At 38.1% G+C, this 24,149-nt stretch overlaps 1 protein-coding gene across 2 annotated transcripts in view; it reads left to right on the top strand.

The window, feature by feature from the left end:
* DOCK11 (dedicator of cytokinesis 11) overlaps positions 1 to 18,644 on the top strand; it is a 188,397-nt gene extending 169,753 nt beyond the window's left edge. For both annotated transcript variants that reach the window (XM_012475980.2, XM_064361620.1), the window contains exons 46-53: positions 3,171 to 3,293; positions 8,693 to 8,806; positions 9,334 to 9,480; positions 13,017 to 13,227; positions 13,593 to 13,783; positions 14,204 to 14,304; positions 15,600 to 15,738; positions 18,181 to 18,644. In XM_012475980.2, coding sequence (XP_012331403.1) covers positions 3,171 to 3,293; positions 8,693 to 8,806; positions 9,334 to 9,480; positions 13,017 to 13,227; positions 13,593 to 13,783; positions 14,204 to 14,304; positions 15,600 to 15,738; positions 18,181 to 18,300 — 1,146 coding nt within the window. In that variant the 3' untranslated portion in view covers positions 18,301 to 18,644. The remainder of the gene's footprint in view (positions 1 to 3,170; positions 3,294 to 8,692; positions 8,807 to 9,333; positions 9,481 to 13,016; positions 13,228 to 13,592; positions 13,784 to 14,203; positions 14,305 to 15,599; positions 15,739 to 18,180) is intronic.
* Positions 18,645 to 24,149: the final 5,505 nt, after the last annotated feature.

Here is a 24,149-nt window from a genome sequence, read left to right as displayed (position 1 = left end):
GCATAATGTTGGATAGAAGTGGTGAGAGCAGACGTTCTAATTTGTTCTCAATCTTAGGAGAAACATGTCCAGCCTTTAGGTTTATAAGAAATGCCCTTTATCAGATTGAAGAAGATCTCTTCTATTCTTTGTTTCTTGAGTTCTTTTTAATATCATGAATGGATGTTGAGTGTTATATGTGCTTTTTCTCGGCATCTATTGAAAGACATATAATTTTTCTTTTATTCAGTTTATGTGGTTGTATATTACATTTTTTTTTCTAATTGTAACCTAACTTTACATTCCTGGGACAATTTGTACTACATGTGTACCTTATTTTTAATTCCCCCAAAGTTTGCCCCAAAATTGCTGGAATTGTAATTTGTCTAGCAGATGTTAATATACAGATCTTTTATTCAAGTGGCAACATTTTTTTCACATATACTATCCAGTACCACTAAAATAATTACTGGAAAAGCCAATAGAAGTAAAATATTGCCCCTGCTCTCTTTTTTTTTTTTTTTTTTTTTGGGAGACAGAGTCTCGCTCTGTCACCAGGCACCAGGCTGGAGTGCAGTGGCGCGATCCTGGCTCACTGCAACCTCTGCCTCCCGGGTTCAAGCAATTCTCCTGCCTCAGCCTCCTGAGTAGCTGGGATTACAGGCACGCACCACCACGCCCAGCTAATTTTTGTATTTTTTAGTAGAGACAGGATTTCACCATGTTGGCCAGGATGGTCTCGATCTCTTGACCTTGTGATCCATCCAACTCAGCCTCCCAAAATGCTGGGATGTCCCTGCTCTCAAAGAATCACAGCATATTGGAAAAGTCAGATATGTAGATAATGTGTAAATAATATAAAAATATAGTGATGAATCTTTACCAAAAAATTAGTGAAATAGCAAAAAAAAAAAAAAAAAAAAAATATGTAGTGTCTTGCCTACCCTGTATTGATCAGGAGAACAGTATTAGAAAAGGTGATACTTAAAGTGTTTTAAAGAGATAAACCAAGTAGAAGGGATTAAAGGGAAGAGGGCACAACCTGAACAAAGACATAAAGCTAAGACACACCATTGTGCTTCAGGGAAACTACTAGTAGTTCACTGTTGTTATAAAGTACAAGGTTTGGTATAATGAATGATGAGATTGTACAAGTATCAGCCACATCATTGCAAGCTTTGTGTGCCAAATCAAGGAACTTGTCTCTTGTTCTGTGAGTGATGCAAAGCCATTGCCAGATTTTAAGAAAGGGAGAGTGACACACTCAGGTTTGCATTTTAATCAGAGCCCTATGGCAGATGTGTGGGAGATATATTTGAAAGGGCCAAGACTGGAGGCAGGAAGATAAATTAGGAAAAAAAAAATCGTGACGTTTTGAACCTTATGAAGAGAATGGGTCAGATTTGAGAAATATTTAGGAAATAAAACTGGCAGGACTTGGTGATGATCTCAATAGAGAATAAGTAAAGAAAGAGGGTATAATAGTTTCATAGATATCTTAGTCCATTTGGGCTTCTATAACAAAATACCAGAGATCGGGTAGGTTATAAACAACAGAAATGTGTTTTTCACCTTACTGGAACTTGGGTAGGTGAAGATAAAGGTGTTAGCTGACTTGGTGTCTGGTGAGGATCGACTTCCTAGTTCATAGATGGTATCTTCTGACTGTGCCCTTACATGGTGGAAGTGGGTGAGCTAACTCTCTGGGGTTCTTTTAATTAGGGGTACTTATCCCATTCATGAGGGCTCTGCCCTCATGACTTAATCATCTCCCAAAGGCCCCACCTCCTCATACCATCACCTTGGGGGTTAGGATTTTAACATGTGAATTCTGAGTAGACACAAACATTCAGGCTGTAGCACTAAGACTGCAATATCAAAAGTACCACAAATTGGGTGGCTTAGAACAAGAGAAATTTATTGTCTCAGAATTCTAGAGTCTAGAAATATGCAATCAAGTTGTTTTCAGGGCCATGCTCCTTCTGAGACTCTGGATAGAAGCCTTCCCTGTCTTCTGGTGGTAATAGTTGTTCCTTGACATCCCTTGTCTTGCGGCTGCCTCACTCCAGTCTGCCTCTGTTGTCGCATGGTGTTTTCCGTGTGTGTCTCTGTCTTCATATAAAGATATCAGTCATATTGGATTGGGGCCCACCCTCCTCCAGTATCACTTCATCGTAAACGATCATATCTGCAATGACTCTATTTTCAAATAAGGTCACATTCTGAGTTACTTGGGGTTATGACTTAAACTTATCTTTTTAGGGGACACAGTTCAACCCATAACAGATGATAAAGTCAAAACTGCACTTAGTTTGCCACCTAAGGGTTTACAAGGTATTGCCACTGATGAGATAGGAAACACAAGTTAAAGAGCTAGAAGATTAATTCGATTTTCTAAAGGACATACAGGAAGAGCTGTTTTAGCAATCAGTTCTATAGGTCTGAAGCGCATCTCTTTAAGATAGAAACAAGCTGTTATGACTTATGGGTAGCATCAGTAATTGGCTTCATGTTCTTATTGTTGAGAACATGAGATGATGGTTCATAAAAGAGTTTTATAGCAACTATTACTCTGGCAGGGCTGGCGATCTCTATCTTGAGCTATTATCTTATCATTCTCAGTAATTTTAGAACCATCCATCAGGAAGTGTTCTTTTTTCAAAATTAAATCATTTTAATACCAAACCACAAAAATAAAATCTAAAAAAATTTTAAAAACATCAAATCATTTTAATAAACACCTAGATCACCAACACAATAGCTTGAAAAAGTTGTCAAATTTTCTTAAGACTAGTATGGGTAAATATTGTTTTAATATAAAAGAAAAATATTGGCTGTTAGACATTCAGGCATCCTCAATTTGAAACAAACAATATATTCCCTTTTAAAAATACTCTTTCTGGATGTGTTACGTTTGCAAGCATAGTAAACATCTTCATTATGTGACTAGACAAAATAAACATAGTTTACTATTGTTAATATCAATTTTATATTTTTAAGAACGTTTTCAGCTTTAAATATTTTAAATATTTGATTTTAAAAATATTGTCACACAAGTATGTTATTTTTGTGCATCTCATTGAATTTAGTACAATCTGTTGTTTTCTGCCAACTTGAAATGCTTCAAAATTTATTTGTCCAAAGCTCTAAAACTATTTTAAATTCCTAATTGGATTTTTCTCTTAATGCAGGAAGTCTTGCTGGAGTTGCTAGAACAATGTGTAGATGGCTTATGGAAGGCAGAACGTTATGAAATAATTTCTGAGATTTCCAAGTTGATCATTCCAATTTATGAGAAACGTCGTGAGTTTGAGGTAGGCAATTTGAACGTTTTTATCATTGGATTTCGTATTTTATTTTGGTTTTGGGGAAACAGTAATATAGTTCTGTTACTATTATTCTACTCTGTGTCCTCTGAAGAATACAAGGTTCATTAGATTATGACTTTTGTATTTTATCATAGAATATAGATACTTAGTCTATCATTTTGACACATTTGTCCAATTTTGAAGTGACAATCCCTAAAAATGCTATTAAATCCTAAGAGTTTTTTAAATGTCTTCACCACAAAGGAATGATAAATGTTTGAGGTGATACATTTACTAATTACCCTGATTTGATCATTACACAAAGTTGGCATGGATGGAAACAACGCATCATACCCCATACATACGTACAACTATTACGTGTCAATTAAAAACAACACAAAACTTCCTCTGGTCCTGCTCATGAAAAGAAAATAAAGTAAAACTTAAAAAGTCCTACTTATATTCATTTACATTTCCCAAATGAAATTAAGGGCAAAAGATCCAAAATATAAATTGAGATTTAAATTAGACTAATGGTTCTGAAAATATTTTCTTTTTTTTTTTTCTTTTTTTTTTTTGAGATGGAGTCTCACTCTTTTGCCTAGGCACTGGCATGATCTTGGCTCACTGCAGCCTCCACCTCCCGAGTTAAAGCTATTCTCCTGCCTCAGCCTCCCAAGTTGCTGGGATTATAGGCGTGCACTACCACGTCCTCCTAATTTTTGTATTTTTAGTAGAGACGGGGTTCACCATGTTAGCCAGGCTGGTCTTGAACTCTTGACCTCAGGTGATCCACCCACCTCAGCCTGTCAAAGTGCTGGTATTACAGGCATGAGCCACGCACCCGGCCTGAAAATATTTTCATTTAGCAAACTCCCATCTTCCTCTCAGAATGTAAAAGAATTAGTTGTTTTCACTAAACCTTCACTTAAAAAGCTGTTGAATTTCCATATTGCCCAGGGAAGAGGCATAGACATGATTCTATTCTTTATAATTCAGTGGAGAGACTAAAGGTGTTGGTAGAAGACAGTGGGGTAAGCTATTACTAAACACTAGTAATAGCCCTATTATGAGAATTTTTAAATTTGACTTGCCAGATAAACTACTGATAAAGTGTAGTTAATAAAGAACAGTAGTATAATGAACAGCAATTGCTACCTGCACTAAACAGGATTTTTTTTAAATATTCAGGTATCTTAGTCCATATCATAATTTCTACTGCTACTGTGCTGGGAAAGGATGATTTAGGAGTTAAGCCATTTTTTAAAAGCAAGGCAATTTATTCTTAAAGCAGTTAGCCTTTCCTTGTTGAAGTAGTTTCTAAGAGTAAACACACATAGATTTAATATAATCTGGGTCATGTTTTGATCTCTCCTCCAAACTAGCTGTGATCAAACTCACTTTTTCTTCCCGGATGCTAGGTCTTCTTCTCTCTGCATACTTTCATTGTGTATGGGACATGCCTGAAAACTCATAATAGAATTCAAGTGATTATATAATAAGCTGAGGTTAAGTATAGGTCATATAGATGGCAAAGAACAGCCTATGAGGACTGGGCATGGTGGCTCACACCTATAATCCCAGCACTTTGGGAGGCCGAGGCAGGCAGATCACCTGAGGTTGGGAGTTCGAGACCAGCCTCACCAATATGGAGAAACCCTGTCTCTACTAAAAAATACAAAATCAGCCGGGCATGGTGGCACATGCCTGTAATCCCAGCTACTCAGGAGGCTGAGGCAGGAGAATCACTTGAACCCAGGAAGCAGAGGTTGCAGTGAGCTGAGATCGCTCCATTGTACTCCAGCCTGGGCAACAAGAGCAAAACTGCATTTCAAAAAAAAAGAATAGCCTATGATACAAAACTAGATTTGCCATTACCCCTCCTACCAAGCATCACATCTGAAAAACCTTTGTAATAATTTCAAAATAAAGGCACCATTTTCTGACTCTTAGAATGAAGGAAGATCTGGCTGTTCGAAACCCAGGGATCCTTTTGCTACTCAGCCAACTAGTAGGGAAGAAAGAAAAGTATACCTTCTCTGCACACTAAAGGAAATGATGTTTTCTATAGGGGAACTACTCCTATTTCCTTGGAGGGGTGTAAGGGTCTGTATAAATCCCCTAGCACTCTGTATAAATGAAGTAATTGTATCCAGGACTGATGTAGCTGGGGCATGGAAATGTATGCCTGTGGTCCCAGCTACTTGGGAGGCTGAAGTAGGAGAATTGCTTGAATCCAGGAGTTTGAGGCTGCAGTGAGCTATGATTGAGCCACATACCTGTGATCCCAGGTACTTGAGAGGCTGAGGTAGGAGGATTGCTTGAGTCCAGGAGTTTGAGGTTGCAGTGAGCTATGATTGAGCCACTGCACTCCAGCCTTGGCTACAGAACAAGATCCAATCTCTAAACAAAACCGAAAAATAAAACACAGATGCATGCTTTTTCAGTGTATCTCTATGGAATGGGCTGAAAACTATCAGAGATAGCAGTCAAGGTAGGGAAGATTTCCCTCCAATTGAGCTCAACTGTAAAAGATAATATGGGAAGAATTTTAGAGAAAGAAGCTTGTGTGTTCCTCTTTTTTTATTGAGATAAAATGTATATAACATACAGTTAACCATTCACAGTGTTGTGCACCCAACACCTCTTTCTAGTTTTAAAACTTTTTCATCTCCCCAGAAAAATACTCCATACCCATTAAGTAATTATTCCTCACCCCACTCCCATTTTCCAATAACTACTAATCTGCTTTCTGGATTTGCTTATTCTGGATATGTCATATAGAAGGAATACAGACTGAGCATCCCTAATCTGAAAATTTGAAACCATGAATGCTTCCAAATCTAAAATTGTTTGAGCATGGTCATGATTATCAGTGGAAGTGCTCATTGGAACATTTTGGATATCAGATTTTCAGACTAGAGATGTTCAGTTGGTAAGTCCAATGTAAATATTCCAAAATCCCTAACACTTCTGGACCAAAGCATTTCAGATAAGGGATACTCACCTGTAATATATATGACCTTTTCTGTCTGGCTTCTTTCAGTTAGCATAATTTTTTTTTAAATTAAGTCAGAGTCTCGCTGTGTCACCCAGGCTGGAGTACAGTGGCGCAATCTCAGCTCACTGCAACCTCCACCTCCTGAGTTCAAGCAATCGTCACACCTCAGCCTCCCAAGTAGCTAGGACTACAGGCACATGCCACTACACCCGGCTAGTTTTTGTACTTTTAGTAGAGATGGGGTTTCACCATGTTATCCAGGCTTGTCTTAAACTCCTGACTTCAAGTGATCCACCTGTCTCAGCCTCCCAAAGTTCTGGGATTACAGGCATAAGCACTGCACCCACCCTGTCAGCATAATATTTAGAGGTTCATGTATCAGTTGTAGCATATATCAGAACTTCATTCTTTTTTATGGCTGAATAAAATTCCATTGTATGGATCTATTGCCGTTTGTTTATCCATTCATCCATTGATGGACATTTGGGTTGTTTTTACCTTTTGTCTATTATGAATAGTGCTGTTGTAAACATTCATGTGCAAATTTCTGTGTGGATATATATTTTCACTTCTCTTGAATATATGCTAGGGAGTGGAATTGCTGGATCATTTGGTAATGCTATGTTTAAGTTTTTGGGGACCCACCAAAATGTTTTCCATGGTGGCTGTGCCATTTTACATTCCGATCAGCAATGTACTAGGATTCCTATTACTTCATATCCTCACCAACATTTGGTATTTTCTGTTTGTTTTATTTTGTTTTGTAAAATCCATCCTAGCGCTTGTGAAGTGGCACCTCATCATCCTGGTTTCCATTTCCTTAGTGACCGTGAGATTGTCTTCTCATGTCCTTGTTGGCTGCTTGTACATCTTCTTTGGAGCAATGTCTATTCAGGTCCTTGGCCCATTTTTAAAATTGGTTTGTGTATATTTTGTTGTTGAGTAGTAAGAATTCCTTATATATTCTGGGTACTAAACCCAAACCCTTTTCAGATCTGTGATTTGCATATATTTTCTTCCATTCTGCAGGTCTTCTTTCACATTTTTGATAATGTTCTTTACACAATGTGCTCTCTTTTTCTGGAAGTGCAGAAAAACATATCCTTTGGAAATGTCTGTAAACTTGCATAAAAGCAGCCCTCAATGCAGCTTGTACCATTACTTACTTTTTTTTTTTTTGAGACAGTCTCGAACCTCCACCTCCCAGGTTCAAGTGATTCTTCTTGCCTCAGCCTCCCAAGTAGCTGGGATTATAGGTGCCCGCTACCACACTAGGCTAAATTTTGTATTTTTAGTAGTGACAGGGTTTCACTATGTTGGCCAGGCTCGTCTCAAACTCCTGACCTCAAGATCCGCCCGCCTCGGCCTCCCGAAGTGCTGGGATTACAGGCATGAGCCACTGCGCCCAGCCTACTTACTTCTATATTTGCATTTTATTTTCCTCTTTAAATACATGGATTGTTTATTCTCATATCTCTCTACCTGAGGGCTCAAGCAAAGCATTTGGCTGCCCTTTCAGTTAAAAATATTCAGACCCTGTAGGAAATAGTAGTTGAGCCGGGCGCGGTGGCTCACGCCTGTAATCCCAGCACTTTCGGGTGGATCACAAGGTCAAGAGATCGAGACCATCCTGGTCAACATGGTGAAACCCCGTCTCTACTAAAAATACAAAAAAATTAGCTGGGCATGGTGGCACAGCCTGTAGTCCCAGCTACTCAGGAGGCTGAGGCAGGATAATTGCCTGAACCCAGGAGGCGGAGGTTTCAGTAAGCCGAGATCGCGCCATTGCACTCCAGCCTGGGTAACAAGAGCGAAACTCCGTCTCAGAAAAAAAAAAGAAAGAAAGAAGATAGTAGTTGATAATATAGTATTTCAAAATTGAAAATTTCCATTGAGATGTGAATAAAATGAAGCATGATATTAAGAAATACAGTGTTATTCAAGAACAGAAAACCACATACCGCATGTTCTCACTCATAAGTGGGAGTTGAACAATGAAAATGCATGGACACAGAGAGGGGAACACCACAGACTGGGCTTGTTGGGGGGTGGGGGGTGAGGGGAAGTAATTTAGAGGATGGGTCAATAAGTGCAGCAAACCACCATGGTACACATATACCTATGTAACAAATCTGCACATTCTGCACATGTATCCCGTGTGTTTTTTAGAAGAAATTTTTTTAAAAAGAAACGCAGTGTTATTTTACCATTTTAAGGTATACTCTTAGACCTAAAGTTGTTGAGGACTTTGTCTAATTGTTACAAAGGGAGATGAGTATGAATGGCCCCACCAAGGCCATTTTGGAAAGAACATACTGGTGCTTTTTATCCTTGTACATTCATCTTGAAGACATTTAGTAATTAACCAGAAAACAAAGCTGATTTGTATATTTTCATTTTTCAGAAACTTACTCAAGTTTATAGAACTCTTCATGGAGCTTATACAAAAATTCTGGAAGTTATGCATACAAAAAAAAGACTTTTAGGCACTTTCTTCAGAGTTGCTTTTTATGGCCAAGTAAGTATACTTGAGTACATAAAGTTTTCCTTTTTAAATATTCACCTTTGAATTACTAGTTTACTATAGCAGCCAGGATTCTGTCCAGATAGGGTGCCTATTACAACAGTGGGGAGCCTCTTTTGTATGTTTAAAGTTGCCTTTGGTTCTCATATCTAAATCCTTCAGGTCAAAATACAACAGAGAAGATTTTTATTTCTGTTAGTTTCACTTTCTGTTAAGCTTTTTAAGTACATATCAAATATATAGTAGTTAAAACTTTCAAGGAAAAAACAGGTAAGTGTACAGGGAAGGAAAAAAAATCTAGTTTGGAAATCTTCCTCAGTCCACATGCTTATATGATTATAAATTTGAAAATTATCAGGAATTTGAAATTTGAAGTTAAAAGGGTAATTCATGCATGGGACTTTTAGTAATATTATTCAAAATGTATTTCAAATATATGATTACTAGTTATTTGGTAGATTTTCTTTAAATGTGTTTGCTCATATTATTTATAAATTATTATTTGTTTAACTTTGTAATAGTCTTTTTTTGAAGAAGAAGATGGAAAGGAGTACATCTATAAAGAACCAAAGCTCACTGGCCTCTCAGAAATTTCCTTGAGACTTGTTAAACTTTATGGTGAAAAATTTGGTACAGAGAATGTCAAAATAATTCAGGATTCAGACAAGGTAACACATGTCCTACATTTTGAAATTATTGGTTAGTTCCAGGCATTACACATTGCTCCTGACTTTTCCCTTTTTTAGCTGATGGAGAAGCATGAAAATTGAGACTTTCAGATAATAAAAGAAAGGAACAGGGGCTTTGGAGTCAGAGATACCAGGTTTCAAATCTCTACTCTCTGCCACTCACTAGCCATGTGACCATGGGAAAGTTACTTAACCTCTCTGTGCTTCATTGTTCTTAGCAATAAAATTGAGATAATAATAGTATTTTCCTCATGAGGTTGTTGTATGGATTAAAAGAGATAATATATGGAAAGTATAATCACTTTCCTGGTATATAAAAAGCATTCACTAATAATAACAGAAGGTAGAGTGCTCTCTAAAAGTTAGATATTATTGTAAATGCTATTATACATCATGATTTTCCATTACATCATGATTAAAATCATCTTGGGGCACACAGTTTATTCTAAGATATCCTTAGTTCAGTAATAGTGACTGTAGTTAACATTTGCAATGAAATAGGTTTAGGAGGGATCCTTGAGCCTTACTCTAAAGGTTCTCCATCCCACTAGGCCCTGCCAAGGCAGAGTGAGAAAGCTTATATTACAGCAAGAGAGGCCCTTTCCTATGAAATGCATAGTTCCCTATAGACAGGATTTTGGGGAAGCATTGTAGGAATACCTAACTGTCAACTGTCCTTAGTTGCCTTGGGTGTACCCAGGCTTAGAGCTGATTTTTCTTTTTTTTTTTTTTTTTTTGAGACAGAGTCTTGCTCTGTCGCCAGGCTGGAGTGCAGTGGCACGATCTCAGCTTACTGCAACCTCTGCCTCCCGGGTTCCAGCTATTCTCCTGCCTCAGCCTCCCGAGTAGCTGGGATTACAGACACCCACCACCACACCCAGCTAATTTTTGTATTTTTAGTAGAGAGAGAGTTTCACCATCTTGGCCAGGATGGTCTCCATCTCTTGACCTCATGATCTGCCTGCCCTAGTCTCCCAAAGTGTTGGGATTACAGGCGTGAGCCACCATGCCTGGCACAGAGCTGATTTTTTTGTGTGTGTATGGGGAGGGATGGAGTTTTGCTCTTGTTTCCCAGGCTGGAGTGCAATGGCGCAATCTCAGCTCACCACAACCTCCACCTCCCGGGTTCAAGTGATTCGCCTACCTCAGCCTCCCAAGTAGCTGGGATTACAGGCATGTACCACCACGCCTGGCTAATTTTTTGTATTTTTAGTAGAGATGGGGTTTCTTCATGTTGGCCAGGCTGGTCTCCAACTCCTGACCTCAGGTGATCCGCCCGCCTCAGCCTCCCAAAGTTCTGGGATTACAGGCATGAGCCACCATATATATATGTGCACAATTTCACATTTAACATTTTATCTTGTAGATGTACACATATAAAGATATATGTTTAAAGTTGTTCACTGCCACAGAATTTATATAGCAAAAACCTGGAAGCAGTCTAAATGTCCACATGGCTAAAGAAATGGTGGTATTACCCATATAATGGATATAACCACCTAGGCATTAAAAAGCATGAGAGATTTATAAGGGTCCATATGAACCTATCACGATGTATACTTTTTTTCTTTTAATTTTATTTTTTTCAAGACAGGGTCTCACTCTGTCGCTCAGGCTGGAGTGCAGTGGTGCCATCTTGGCTCACTGCAACCTCTGCCTCCCAGGTTTAAGCAATTCTCCTGCCTCAGCCTCACAAGTAGCTGGGATTACAGGCACCCACTACCATGCCTGGCTAATTATTGTATTTTTAGTAGAGACAGGGTTTCACCATGTTGGCCAGGATGGTCTCGACCTCCTAACCTCAAGTGATCCACCCACTTCAGCCTCCCAAAGTGCTGGGATCACAAGTCTGAGCCATTGCGCCTGACCGCTCTTTAATTTTTATATTTTTTTGAGACAGGGTCTGGCTCTGTCACCCAGGCTGCAGTGCTGTGGCACGATCACAGCTCACAGTAGCCTTGACCTCCTGGGTTCAAGTGATCCTCCCACCTCAGCATCTTGAGTAGCTGGGACTACAGGTGTGCACCATCACAGCTGGCTAATTTTTGTTTCTTGTGGGATTTTTTTTTTTTTTTAGAGACAGGGTCTCACTATGTTGCCCAGGCTGGTCTCAAACTCCTGGCCTCAAGCAATCCTCCTGTCTTGGCCTCCTAAATAGGTGGGACTACAGGTATATCTTACCACACCCCAGCTAATTTTTTTTTTTTTAATGTTTTGTAGAGACAGGGTCTTGCTGTGTTGCTCAGGCTGGTCCCAAACTCCTGGGCAAACAATCCTCATGTCTTGGCCTCCCAAAGCCCTGGGATTACAGGCACGAACCACTGCACCTGGCCCCATGTAAATCTTTTAATCAAACAATTTCTTTTCTAGAAATTTATCCTAAGGAAAAAAAATCAGGAAAAAAATGCACACAGTTTTAAATACAAGGATGTTCATCAAAACATTTACAACAGCAAAAAGTAGGAAAACAGCCTAAATCTCCATTAATGAGAGAATGGTCCAATAAGTCATGTTTAACCATGTAGCCATTAAAAGTAATGTCAGTAACTACAGTATAAACTATTGGCCATATATGGTGACTCATGCCTATAATCCCAATACTAGGAGGCTGAGGCAGGAGGATCACTTGAGCCCAGGAATTTCAGGCCAGCCTTAGCAACATAGGGAGATCCCATTTCTACAAAAAAATTTTAAAATTAGCCAGGTGTGGTAGTGCATGTCGGTATTCCCAGCTACATGGGAATCTGAAGTGGGAGGATCACTTGAGCCCAGGAGGCTGAAACTGCAGTGAGACGTGATCACACACGGCACTCAAGCCTGGGCAACAGAGCAAGACTCCATCTCGAAATAAACAAACAAACAAACAATGATACCTGTGTTTTCATTGAGGTATAAATCACATAATGCACAATTAAAACATTTTCTGAATACATATGCATAGAAGAAAGATTAGAAGGAAATATATAAAAATATGAATAATGGTCATTGCTGGGAAGTAAGATTACAGTATTTTTTTTTTTTTTTGAGACAGAGTCTCACTTTGTCACCCAGACTGGAGTGCAGTAGTGCGACCTCCGCTCACTACAACCTCCGCCTCCCAAGCTCAAGCAATTCTCCTGCCTCAGCCTCCTGAGTAGCTGGGACTACAGGCACATGCCACCCTGATCGACTAATTTTTGTGTTTTTAGTAGAGACAGGGTTTCACCGTGTTGGCCAGGCTGGTCTCAAACTCCTGACCTCAAGTGATCTGCCCACCTCAGCCTTCTAAAATGCTGGGATTACAGGTGTGAGCTACTGTGCCTGGCCAATTTCTTCATGTGTTTCTGTAGTCTCCAAATAGATTTCTGTAACTTCTTTATAATCAGAAGTAAGTGAGTTTTAAAAAGAAGAATGAACACCTCCTTGATTGGAAAAACAATTATAATGGCAATGTTCCTCACTCGGTCTCCAAGACTACCTTTATCTCCTTTTCCCTTCCATTGAATTAAAAGAAAAAAAAAATTCTTATTTTATAGGTAAATGCCAAAGAGCTTGATCCAAAATATGCTCATATACAAGTTACTTATGTGAAGCCTTACTTTGATGACAAAGAACTCACAGAAAGAAAGACTGAGTTTGAAAGAAATCATAATATCAGCAGATTTGTTTTTGAGGCTCCTTATACTTTATCAGGCAAAAAACAGGGCTGTATAGAAGAACAGTGCAAACGCCGTACAATCTTGACAAGTAAGTACAATCCTGCATGTTAACTTCTTATTTATCTTGGTATTTTTCAGTATACACAAGTAGCAGCTGGCCAGCTGGAACATATAACTGAAATTTTAATTATTCTTTGTTCTGCTGTTCAGTTACAAGTTTGCACAAGCACGTCCATGTGATAAGCCATCATTTTCCCATATGTCATTCATGATTGCCCAGAGATGTCTCATAAAGAGAAGTTCTCTGTCAATCCTGAAGTACTATATGGGACCCTACATCATCTTCTAGATAAAGCATGGGGAGAGTTAAGCACAATAGAGTTTTTTCTTTAATTTGGCTGTTTGAACAAATGGTTTTTTAAAGACAGTAAATCAATCTTAACATTTTAATAGCTTCAAACTCATTTCCCTACGTGAAGAAGAGGATTCCTATTACTTGTGAACAGCAGATTAATTTAAAACCAATTGATGTTGCCACCGATGAAATAAAAGATAAAACCGCAGAGCTGCAAAAGCTTTGCTCCTCTGCTGACGTGGACATGATTCAGCTCCAACTTAAATTGCAGGGCTGTGTTTCTGTGCAGGTACGTTGGTTACCCTGCATGTATTAAATGTTTCTTCATGTTTCTTTTGCTTTTATAAGGGCACAGAGCAAGCATTAATTGTGTGTTGTGCACATAATGAGGGCAAAAACCTGTGCATTATTTTTTGTTCACTTAATGAAGATACTACATTGAATTTTTGTAAGTTTTGTGTTATGTCAGAGGACTTTAACATAAGTCTGATGACTGTAGTGAAGCCCTGTATGTACATATCAGAAATCCCTAACTTGCTAGAATATCATCTTTGTAGATTATTTTCTTTAGTTAATGGTTTTTTGAAATAAACTTGTAATAAGCATATATTTCTCAGATATGGATTTCTTGTGTATTTTGAGTTTTTAATAAAAAAGAGAAATGCCAAAACTTCTTTAACACTCTCATTTTTCTTCTTTTGTAATGTAGGTCAATGCTGGTCCATTAGCATATGCAAGGGCTTTCTTAAATGACAGCCAAGCTAACAAGTATCCACCTAAGAAAGTGAGTGAGTTGAAAGACATGTTTAGGTAAGTGTTCTATAGTGTTCAGATTAGACCTGTATTCTTTTTCTCTGTTTTCTTCTTTGAAAAAACAACAAAGTATGCGCCAAATAATACTCCTCCAAAAAGGGACATTCTCTGTGGTCTTTTATAATATCTAAGTGACCTCCTAATGGCACTTTAAGGAATGAGAAAATGTGTGATCCGTTTCATCCTGCAGGACATTAACAATACCCTAGTGACCCAAGAGAGTAAATATGCCAGTTTACTATATATTGCTTTGGATATTTTAAGTGACACAAACACAAGCCTGTGTTCCTTATGTGCTTTCCTTCTTCACCCAATTGACTTCCTGTTACAGCATTTCAGACCATTTGGGGTAGGAATAAAAGTGAGGCAGGAAAGATTGCATAGGCTCACTCCAATCCCCTGTCCTTACTTCCACTTGGACTCTGCCCATCTAGGGCATGCAGTATCTTGTCTTCAGTGAGCAGCTCTGAAAGCTAAGCCATGTATAAATGCCCTTCTATTACAGAAATATCTTTAATATAGAAAAGTTTTCATTCAGAAGAAGAGAAACAGATTGAATAATATGGACTAAGGAGAAAGATGATAACCAATCCATTCATTTGCTCCCAACTTACTTTGTTTACTTTTCCTGTCTGTGTTTTATCAGCTGTTCCAGGATGCAGAGTAACCAGTAGTCATTCATTCACCAGTATTTATTAATGCCTGATACATGCAAAAGACTATTAGTTGCTATGACAAGGATATAAAACAAATGGACAATAAGGTACTTTGTCCCCTAAGACCTACAGTCTGATTGTGGACATTAAACATAAACACATGAAATAATGGAAAAAGACTTTTATGATAGGTCATCAACTCTCTGTTCTCCTTCTTATCATCCCAGGGAAGATCCTTCATACGTGTAGCACCCAGCACTGTACTAGCCACATAGTAAGCTCAAAATAAATTCTTTTTAAATGAATGACTCATTATCTACAGGTGCAAATTAATGTCAGCACAACTTAAACTGATAGAATGCCAAGTAAATGATTGAGCAAGTAGGCTTTCCAGAGAGTATGTGTTTGGAGCCAGGTCTAAAAGGAGATAAGAAATGAAATCGTAGGGCAAATGTGGAAGGGAAAGAAGGCATTGCAAACTTAGGAAGAGACATTAACAAATGCACAGTGAGAAAATATAAGATTCTGATCTTCATTCTAGGCAAGCCATGGCTAAACTGACTTTTCAAATGGATTGTCAGTGAGACTTCCTAAGAATAAATAACAAAAACCCTTATCTTTGATATTCATCCATAGGAAATTCATACAAGCATGCAGCATTGCACTTGAACTAAATGAGCGGCTCATTAAAGAAGATCAAGTTGAGTACCATGAAGGGCTAAAGTCAAATTTCAGAGAGATGGTAAAAGAATTATCGGACATTATCCATGAGCAGGCAAGTATTAGGGTGACTGAAAATGAAAACATGATCTGTGGGTCCCGAAATTGTTGCTTAGCAAAATGTATTGGTTCAAAATGCATAACCTTAAAGTTATTATGTCTATATTTTAAATTTTTTTCATATTATCTTTAATCATTTAAGTGATAGAATACAAATCAAATTTGCAACAATTATCTAAAAAGTGGTTAGTGATGTAATTATCAATAAGAAATCATTTTGTTCTTTGCGCTCCAATGTCATTAGAAGCAAGAGAGTGAACTGTTCTGAGGTATACCGTTATCAAATAGATAACAGTTTGTTTTTAGAAACTACTCAGTTGATTAGTTTCTATTCCTCGTAATGCATAGAAAAAGCAGCAGAAATTTCTCCTTCACAAAAGATATAAAACCATTGCACATGCTGTTTTAAATGAGTATGTACTATATTACAGTTATTTCATTTGCATGCAGCTGCATGACCTAGTGTTGAACTCTGAATTATTCAAATTGAAAACAAATGATTCAATTTACTGTTATTACTGTGATCAAGATATTCTGACTGGTCATTTTATAAAGTTTTGTTTTCCTTTCAAAGCATGGATTTTTCAAATCTGTCGTATTTCCCACTTGTCTGTATCAGTTATTCCCAAAAAGGATAGCTTATTTCTCTTCGTTACAGAGACCAATATTTTAGCCTCTTAATATTATATATCGATAGCTCTTAGTTTGTATTGGCTTATCTTTATGCAAGCCATCCTGTCATTAGGAACCATATTTAGGTGTGCCTCACTTTTGGCAAATGTTGACTTTACAGTGAATTGAGTTTTATATAAATGAGAGCCACCTTGTAGTCATATACTTTGAGACATATATTAATACTGAAAAATAAGACAAAGTGTTAATGTGTACTGAAATTTTAGATATTCTCTTGAGCTCCATAAATGATTACTTGATAAAAAGACATGGGTGGATATTCCTTGTCCCTTTTCAGTGTAGTCTGTTACAGAATACCAGAATATATAGTCCTTTCAAAAACTTCTTCAAGCTTTTGATTTTTTTTTTTTTTAAGGTGGAGTCTCGGTCGGTCACCCAGGCTGGAGTGCAGTGGTGCAATCTCAGCTCACTGCAACCTCCGCCTCCGAGGTCCAAGCGGTTCTTCTGCCTCAGCATCCTGACTAGCTGGGACTACAGGCACAGGCCACCATGCCCAACTAATTTTTTGTATTAAAAGTACTAAAAGTAGAGACAGGGTTTCACCATGTTAGCCAGGATGGTCTCGATCTCCTAACCTCGTGATCCTCCCGCCTCAGCCTCCCAAAGTGCTGGGATTACAGGCATGAGCCACCATGCCTGGCTGCTTTTGATTTTTAAAAGCATTTATATTATCATAAATCTATTAATTGCAGATTTCTTAGCGTTGGGGGTGGTCATTGTAGCATCTGTCTGGTATGTTTCATAATTTCTTAACAATAAGTACCCTCCTTGCCTGTCACATCTGACAGGCATAATCAGTTATTCATCTCTTAATATTCTAGTATGCTTTCAGATTAGTGTCATGAGTTAATATTTTTGTAAGAGGAAATTTCTCGATTATAAATTTCATTTAAGCCTTATGATTTGTAGCAACACAAATGATATGTCTCAGTACTGCCACTGTAAATCAATCTGTGGGCTTAATACTGAAGTTTCACAACTAACTTGAGAACCAACTATTGAAAGCTTGAGATCTAAGTTAGGACTTTATGGTAAAGAGATTGGATATGATGTATATACTGTTTTTTCCTCCATCTACTTTAAGCACAAGACTTATGTTGCTTTTCTTTGGATTACACAAAATGGATTATTTTAAAAATATTTAAACTAATACGAATGTCTATGTTTATATACTTATTGGAATATAATTATATTTTATATTTATGAAGTTCTTCCTTTCCAAGAAAAATCTTCTGCGTCAATTAGCTTATACAATTATAGTGTGTCTTTAGAAATATGCACTTAAGACTTTTATCTTCATTTAGTATTATTTTCAAGTCTCCAGAGAAGGAGCATGGGTATCTACATGTTTCAGAAGTCCAATAGATGATTCCGAGAACCACTGTGTTAGAAGATGATTCATAAACTCGTATCAGAGTCTACCGTTTAGAGCTCTTGTCATGACCATCTGTTAAAAAATATTTTAAAGATTGAGTTACTTCTTTTTATTGAATTTTGCATTTTACAGTCTTTATCTTAATGAGTAACTAGATCTTTTCTGCTTTTTTTGATATGCTGCCTTTGTAATACAGCTTTGAAGACTTAAGTCGGTAATGTTATTCTTTGCTCTCTCTGCTTTCTGTCTTTTTAAATAGCTAAGTGTCAGTGATAAATTGAAATACACCTGTAATTTCATATACACATACTTTTTTTTGGCAGTGGCTATTTTGCCTCATGATAACCATGCTGATTTCTTTTGTTTTAGATATTACAAGAAGATACAATGCATTCTTCCTGGATGAGCAACACATTACATGTATTTTGTGCAATTAGTGGTACATCGAGTGACCGAGGTTATGGTTCCCCAAGATACACTGAAGTGTGAGGAAATGCAGATGTACATGACAATGAGACTGATTTTTCTCAGGAATATTTGGAGCTGTGCAAATGTTAAAATTGAAAGATTTGACATACATGGAGTGTTTCTTCTTGACACCAAAATTTTCATGCATTCCAACAGGGTGCTTACATATTTGTAAATATTTAAGCAACTTGAAAGTGCCTGGAAAATTGCACCACTGTGCTTGGTTTGTACTTTTTTAGGTAAATCTATATGCTGAAAAGTAGAGCTCAAAAACAGTAGTTCAATTTGCTTAATTATTGCTTAAAATAATGGTACTATGTAAAATTGTATAATGGAATACAATAAAAGGTAAAACTTATTTGTAATTAGAAGTGAAAGAAATAATACTTTGAACTTGGCATTTTTCTTGACAAGAAGCTCGATTCATTATCATACTAATCCTTGGTATGAGGAGAAGAAAATTGGTAATATTTCCATAATACACAGATATTTATCCATGTATCAAATGGGGAGATCATTTGAATCCTTGCCAATCAGTAGTCAAGGATGGGCTAAAGGAACCAAAAGCATTATTTAACAGAAAAATTTCAAAAGGAAAGGATATACTTACAAATAGGCTCACGCCTGTAATTCCAGCACTTTGGGAGGCCAAGGCGGGCAGATCACGAGGTCAGGAGCTTGAGACCAGTCTGACCAACATGATGAAACCCCATCTCTACTAAAAATACAAAAATTAGGTGGGCATGGTGGCATGCGCCTATAATCCCAGCCACTCAGGAGGCTGAGGCAGGAGAATTGTTTGAATCCAGGAGGCGGAGGTTGCAGTGAGCTGAGATTGTGCCATTGCACTCCAGCCTGGGCAAAAGAGCAAGACTCCCTCTCAAAAAAAAGTGTGTGTGTGTGTGTGTGTGTGTGTGTGTGTGTATCAAGCTTACTATTCCTTGCAGTTTTGATCTGACGATGCTAGGTAATCTACTAGATCTCCCTTCTATATACAAGATATCCAAGGGATTTATATAGAGCAAGCAGCATTTGTTGCCAAAACTTCATCTGGGGTCATCCACAAAGTTAAACAAAACATTTCTGAGATTGCGGTCAGTACATCCCACAGAACTTCAAAGCTTTGACAGCATTCTGAGGTAGGAGTTTTGTAATGATTATTTTCTTCAGTTAGAGGATTAATAAACATTTTGATTAGAACTTGATGGTTGCAGCATGTCTTGGGTCAAGGTATATAACCACCATAGATTTGGCAACTGCTAGCTTGGGACTATATTTCTATCTGTGAAGAAATCTCAGATTGCCTAAATAATTCAGGAGAAACCAAGATGTGAATAACATTTTTAGCTTGAGTTATCCATATCATTTTGACTGCCTTCTCTGGGAACTTCAAGTTCTAGACTTTTTTTTTTTTCCTTGAGATGGAGCCTCGCTGTAATGCCCAGGCTGGAGTGCAGTGGTGCAGTCTTGACTCACTGCAACCTCCACTTCCTGAGTTCAAGCGATTCCCCTGCCTCAGCCTCCCAAGTAGCTGGGACTACAGGAGTGCACCACCACACCTGGCTAATTTTTGTATTTTTAGTAGAGACAGGGTTTCACCATATTGGCCAGGCTGGTGTCGAACTCCTGACCTCAAGTGATCTGCCTGCCTTGGCCTCCCAAAGTGTTGGGATTACATGCGTGAGCCACCATGCCTGGCCTATACTTATTTTCCTTATGTGGTTTAGCCTGTTTTACAGATGAAAAAAACAGTCATGAAATATCACTGGATTACACAGAGCCTTGGCTTTTTGAGCACTTTGTGATCAAGTAAATCCTAGAGATTATGCTCCTGGCCTGGCCATTTTTCTTTTTACTTTTTTTGGCCTGGCCATTTTTCTTTTTACTTTTTTGGGGGGCCATGTTTCTTTATATGTCATTTTTAAGCTTTCAGAGGAACATGAACTTATTTATTAAAAGTTAGTTTTGTATTTTAATAGGGGACTCACAAGTATTTCAAAGGCAGTTTATAATTCCTTAATATCTTGGAGTAACCTGTAGAGTTAGTTTCACCTTTAAAGTGATTATGTTTGGTATGTATGTGTGAGGAATGGTCATCTCTAGTAAATGCTGCAATCTGAGAGTGAGGCATCTTGGGGAGACTCCAGTACTCTTCTGTCTGTAACTAGTCCCTGTCATGGCCCCAGCACGGCAATATGCACTGTGGATAGATTTTTAATGTAATAAATGGCCCCTATTCCCAAGGAGCTTGCAGTCTAGTTGAGGAAGCAAGACACACAAAATTAAATAGTATAGAATTAGCCATGTAAGACAGGAAAAGTCATATATTGCCAAATGAATGACATCATTCATAACTCAAATCACATTCAAAGAAGGAGAGATCACTGTGAATTGTAAATGTTCAGGGAGAATTTAGTGAAGAAAAGTTAACCTTTGAACAGGCTTCCAAAGATGGAGTGGGGTATTCTAGGCAGGAAGAACATCATAAGCAAAGGTGCAGAAAGAATTTGTGGAGGTTCAGGGGATGATAAAGAGAACAGTTTTGTCCAGGAGGTGGTATATGATAAATCTAGAAAATACAGGCTGGGCTCAGGGGATCATGCGTGTAATCCCAGCACCTTGAGAGGCTGAGGCAGGCAGATCGCTTGAGCCCAGGAGTTCAAGACTAGCTTAGCCAACATGGCAAAACACTGTCTCTACTTAAAATACAAAAAAATTAGTCAGGCATGGTGGTACATATCTGTAATCCCAGCTACTCGGGACGCTGAGGCTCAAGAATCACTTGATCCCAGGAGGTGGAGGTTGCAATGAGCCAAGATCACACCATTGCACTCCAGCCTGGGTGGCAGAGTGAGATTATATCTCAAAAAAAAAAGTATGTTTGGACTGAGATTTTGGAAGGCCTTAAATACCAGGCTAATGGTATTTGGAGTTTACTCAGTAGGCATGGGAGAGCTAGCCGAGGTTTTTTAATGGAGAGATTACTTAATTAAATGTTATTTTCAGAAATTTAATCTTTTATCTTTGCTGCCAGATGTATTTGAAGTAGAGAGAGATGGAAATTAGGAAACCAGTTACGTGGATATTGCAATAAACTAGAGTCAATAAACCCCTAGATGTGAGTGATATGACAAGAATGGAGAAGAAAGGATGAGTCCCAGAGACATTACATGGGAAAACTAGATAAGACTCATTGGATGGCCAAGGAAAAAAAAAGAAATGTGAAAGATAATTTTGTCTCCTATGGCCAGTGAGTTTGCCATGACATGGCACATGTTCACTAGATTTATTTTTCCAACTTTCAGATTAAAGGTAGCAGGCTGTAGAGAACAAGGTGGGCTCGAATAGAGGAACCTAGGTAAATCTGTTTTTTAAACACTGCATGTATTAGGCATTACATGTAGTTTAATGATTTCTTGAAGTGATTTGTCCTCTACCAATTCATTCACACCAAATAATACGTTTCTGCTATACTGATTGTTTTGCAGTTAAGGTCAGGTCCAATTTTCCCCTGGAAGTTGTTTTTGAAGTTGTCTTCAAACATGCTGTGAAATGTGATTAAGTCACCCTTGGTAGTGTTAATTTATCACAACAGTGAAAAACCGTAGAGAAAATAAGAAATTCCATGTAAATTTTTCTAATAACCAGTTGTCACCAATGGCATCACGTATATAGATGGGATTGTTGTCCCTACTGTATTTATATGATTTGGCTGCCTATCAAAATATTACTCATTTTCAAAAGTAAAACAAAGCAGCAGTGGCGGTAATATCCTTGACCAACAACCCATCATCATAGAACTAGAGATGACTCTAGTTAATAAATTAGATAGGTCATTATAATAAGAACCCACATTGAAAATCATTTACTGGACAGGAAAAATGTGGCACATATACACCATGGAATATTATGCAGCCATCAAAAACGATGAGTTCGCGTCCTTTGTAGGGACATGGATGAACCTGGAAACCATCATTCTCAGCAAACTGACACAAGAACACAAATTCAAACATCGCATGTTCTCACTCATAGACGGGTATTGAACAATGACAACACATGAACACAGGGAGGGGAGCACTATACACTGGGGTCTGTTGGGGGGGAGCGGGGGCAGCAGGGAGTGGGGAGTTGGGGAGAGATAGCATGGGGAGAAATGCCACATATAGGTGAAGGGGAGGAAGGCAGCAAATCACACTGCCACGTATGCACCTATGCAACAATCTTGCATGTTTTTCACATGTACCCCAAAACCTAAAATGCAATTAAAAAAAAAAAAGAAAATCATTTTGTATCTTTTTTTCTTCTAACTTTTAGGTTTGGGGGTACATGTTTGTGCCATGGGTAAATTATGTGTCACTCAAACCTAAGCTTTTTATTATAAATATTAGCTTTCTCTGAGAGGAAGAACCTGAGTGATGTAGCGGAGTAATAGGAATTTCCAAACTCTTCAAAACATTAATAATTAGACATATGTCTTGGGCTTCTGATCTCTAAAATGTTGGGCTATCATTAGTCTCAGTCTTGTTCTAACAGTACATTAGTTTAGCTATCAAAGACAAGGAAAGGAAAAGAGTCAAAGTTGGCTGTGGATGGGCAGTGGGTTTGTGTAACAAGGCTATACCCCTATCCTGGAAGTTGGTCAGTAAGACTGCTTTATTTATCTGTTTTTGCTAGTCCCTAAGCACTTAATGGTCATTCTCTAAAAAAACTGTATGTATGTTTGTTCAAATCCTAATTGGAGTCATGGCTAAGTTCTTCAAAGATTTTTCCTCTGTGCATAGCCTTTTAAAACTTTTCTGGCTGGGCGCAGTGGCTCACACCTGTAATCCCAGCATTTTGGGAGGTTGAGGCAGGCGGATCACCTGAGGTCGGGAGTTCAAGACCAGCCTGACCAACATGGAGAAACCCTGTCTGTACTGAAAATACAAAATTAGCCAGGCGTGGTGGTGCATGCCTATAATCCCAGCTACTCAGGAGGCTGAGGTAGGAGAATCGCTTGATCCCAAGAGGTGGAGGTTGCGGTAAGCCAAGATTGCACCACTGCACTCCAGCCTGGGCAACAAGAGGGAAACTCTGTCTTAAAAAAACTTTTCCAATGTTCTTCTTTTTTTTTTTTTTGCTGTGTTTTTCCTTTTTACTGAGATATAATTCACATACCATAAAATTTGCCCACTTAAAGTACACAATTCAGTATCTTTTTAAAATTACATCAACAGAGTTGTGCAGGTATCACCACAATTTAAAACATTTTTATCACCTGAAAGAGACCTCATGCTCATTAGCAGTCACTCCTACCAACCATCATCCCCCAGGCCCTGGCAACCCCTAATCTACTTTCTGTCCCTACAAGGTTTACCTGTTCTGGACATTTCATATAAACAGTTTTACTTTTTTAAAAAATCTTAAAGTCTTTTACTTCATTTTCTTACCTAGAAGCTAGGCAGAACTTCCTGTACAATACTGAATAGCAGAATTGCAGATAGTCTTCTCTTATTCCTGATCTTTGGGATAAAGCTTTCAGTCTTTCCCCTTTCAGTATGGTGTTATCTGTGGGTTTTTCATGGATGCTTTTTCTCTGGTTCAGGAAGTTTCCTCCAACATGATTTGCATCTATTTTCTGATTAAAGTCTTATATCTGTCATATAGGAATCAATTCTTCATGTGAATCCTGTATCACATATAGGGAAATGGATGTATAAATGGTTAAGAATGCAGTCAAGACACACAGGAAATTAGAGATGAGGCCATGATATCCTGATTTATAGTCTATTACTTTCAACCTACTTTTTCCTTTGGTCTTCTGCTTCAACTTCTCGCAACTTTCTAGAGACTAAGAAGGGTTCATCTTTTCCACTTTTTCATTTAAAAGG

This window comes from Aotus nancymaae, unplaced genomic scaffold, assembly GCF_030222135.1.
Source record: "Aotus nancymaae isolate 86718 unplaced genomic scaffold, 86718_ANA_hifiasm-v0.15.2.pri h1tg000004l, whole genome shotgun sequence".
Lineage (NCBI taxonomy): Eukaryota > Metazoa > Chordata > Mammalia > Primates > Aotidae > Aotus > Aotus nancymaae.
This window is presented reverse-complemented; position numbering and strand designations above follow the sequence as displayed.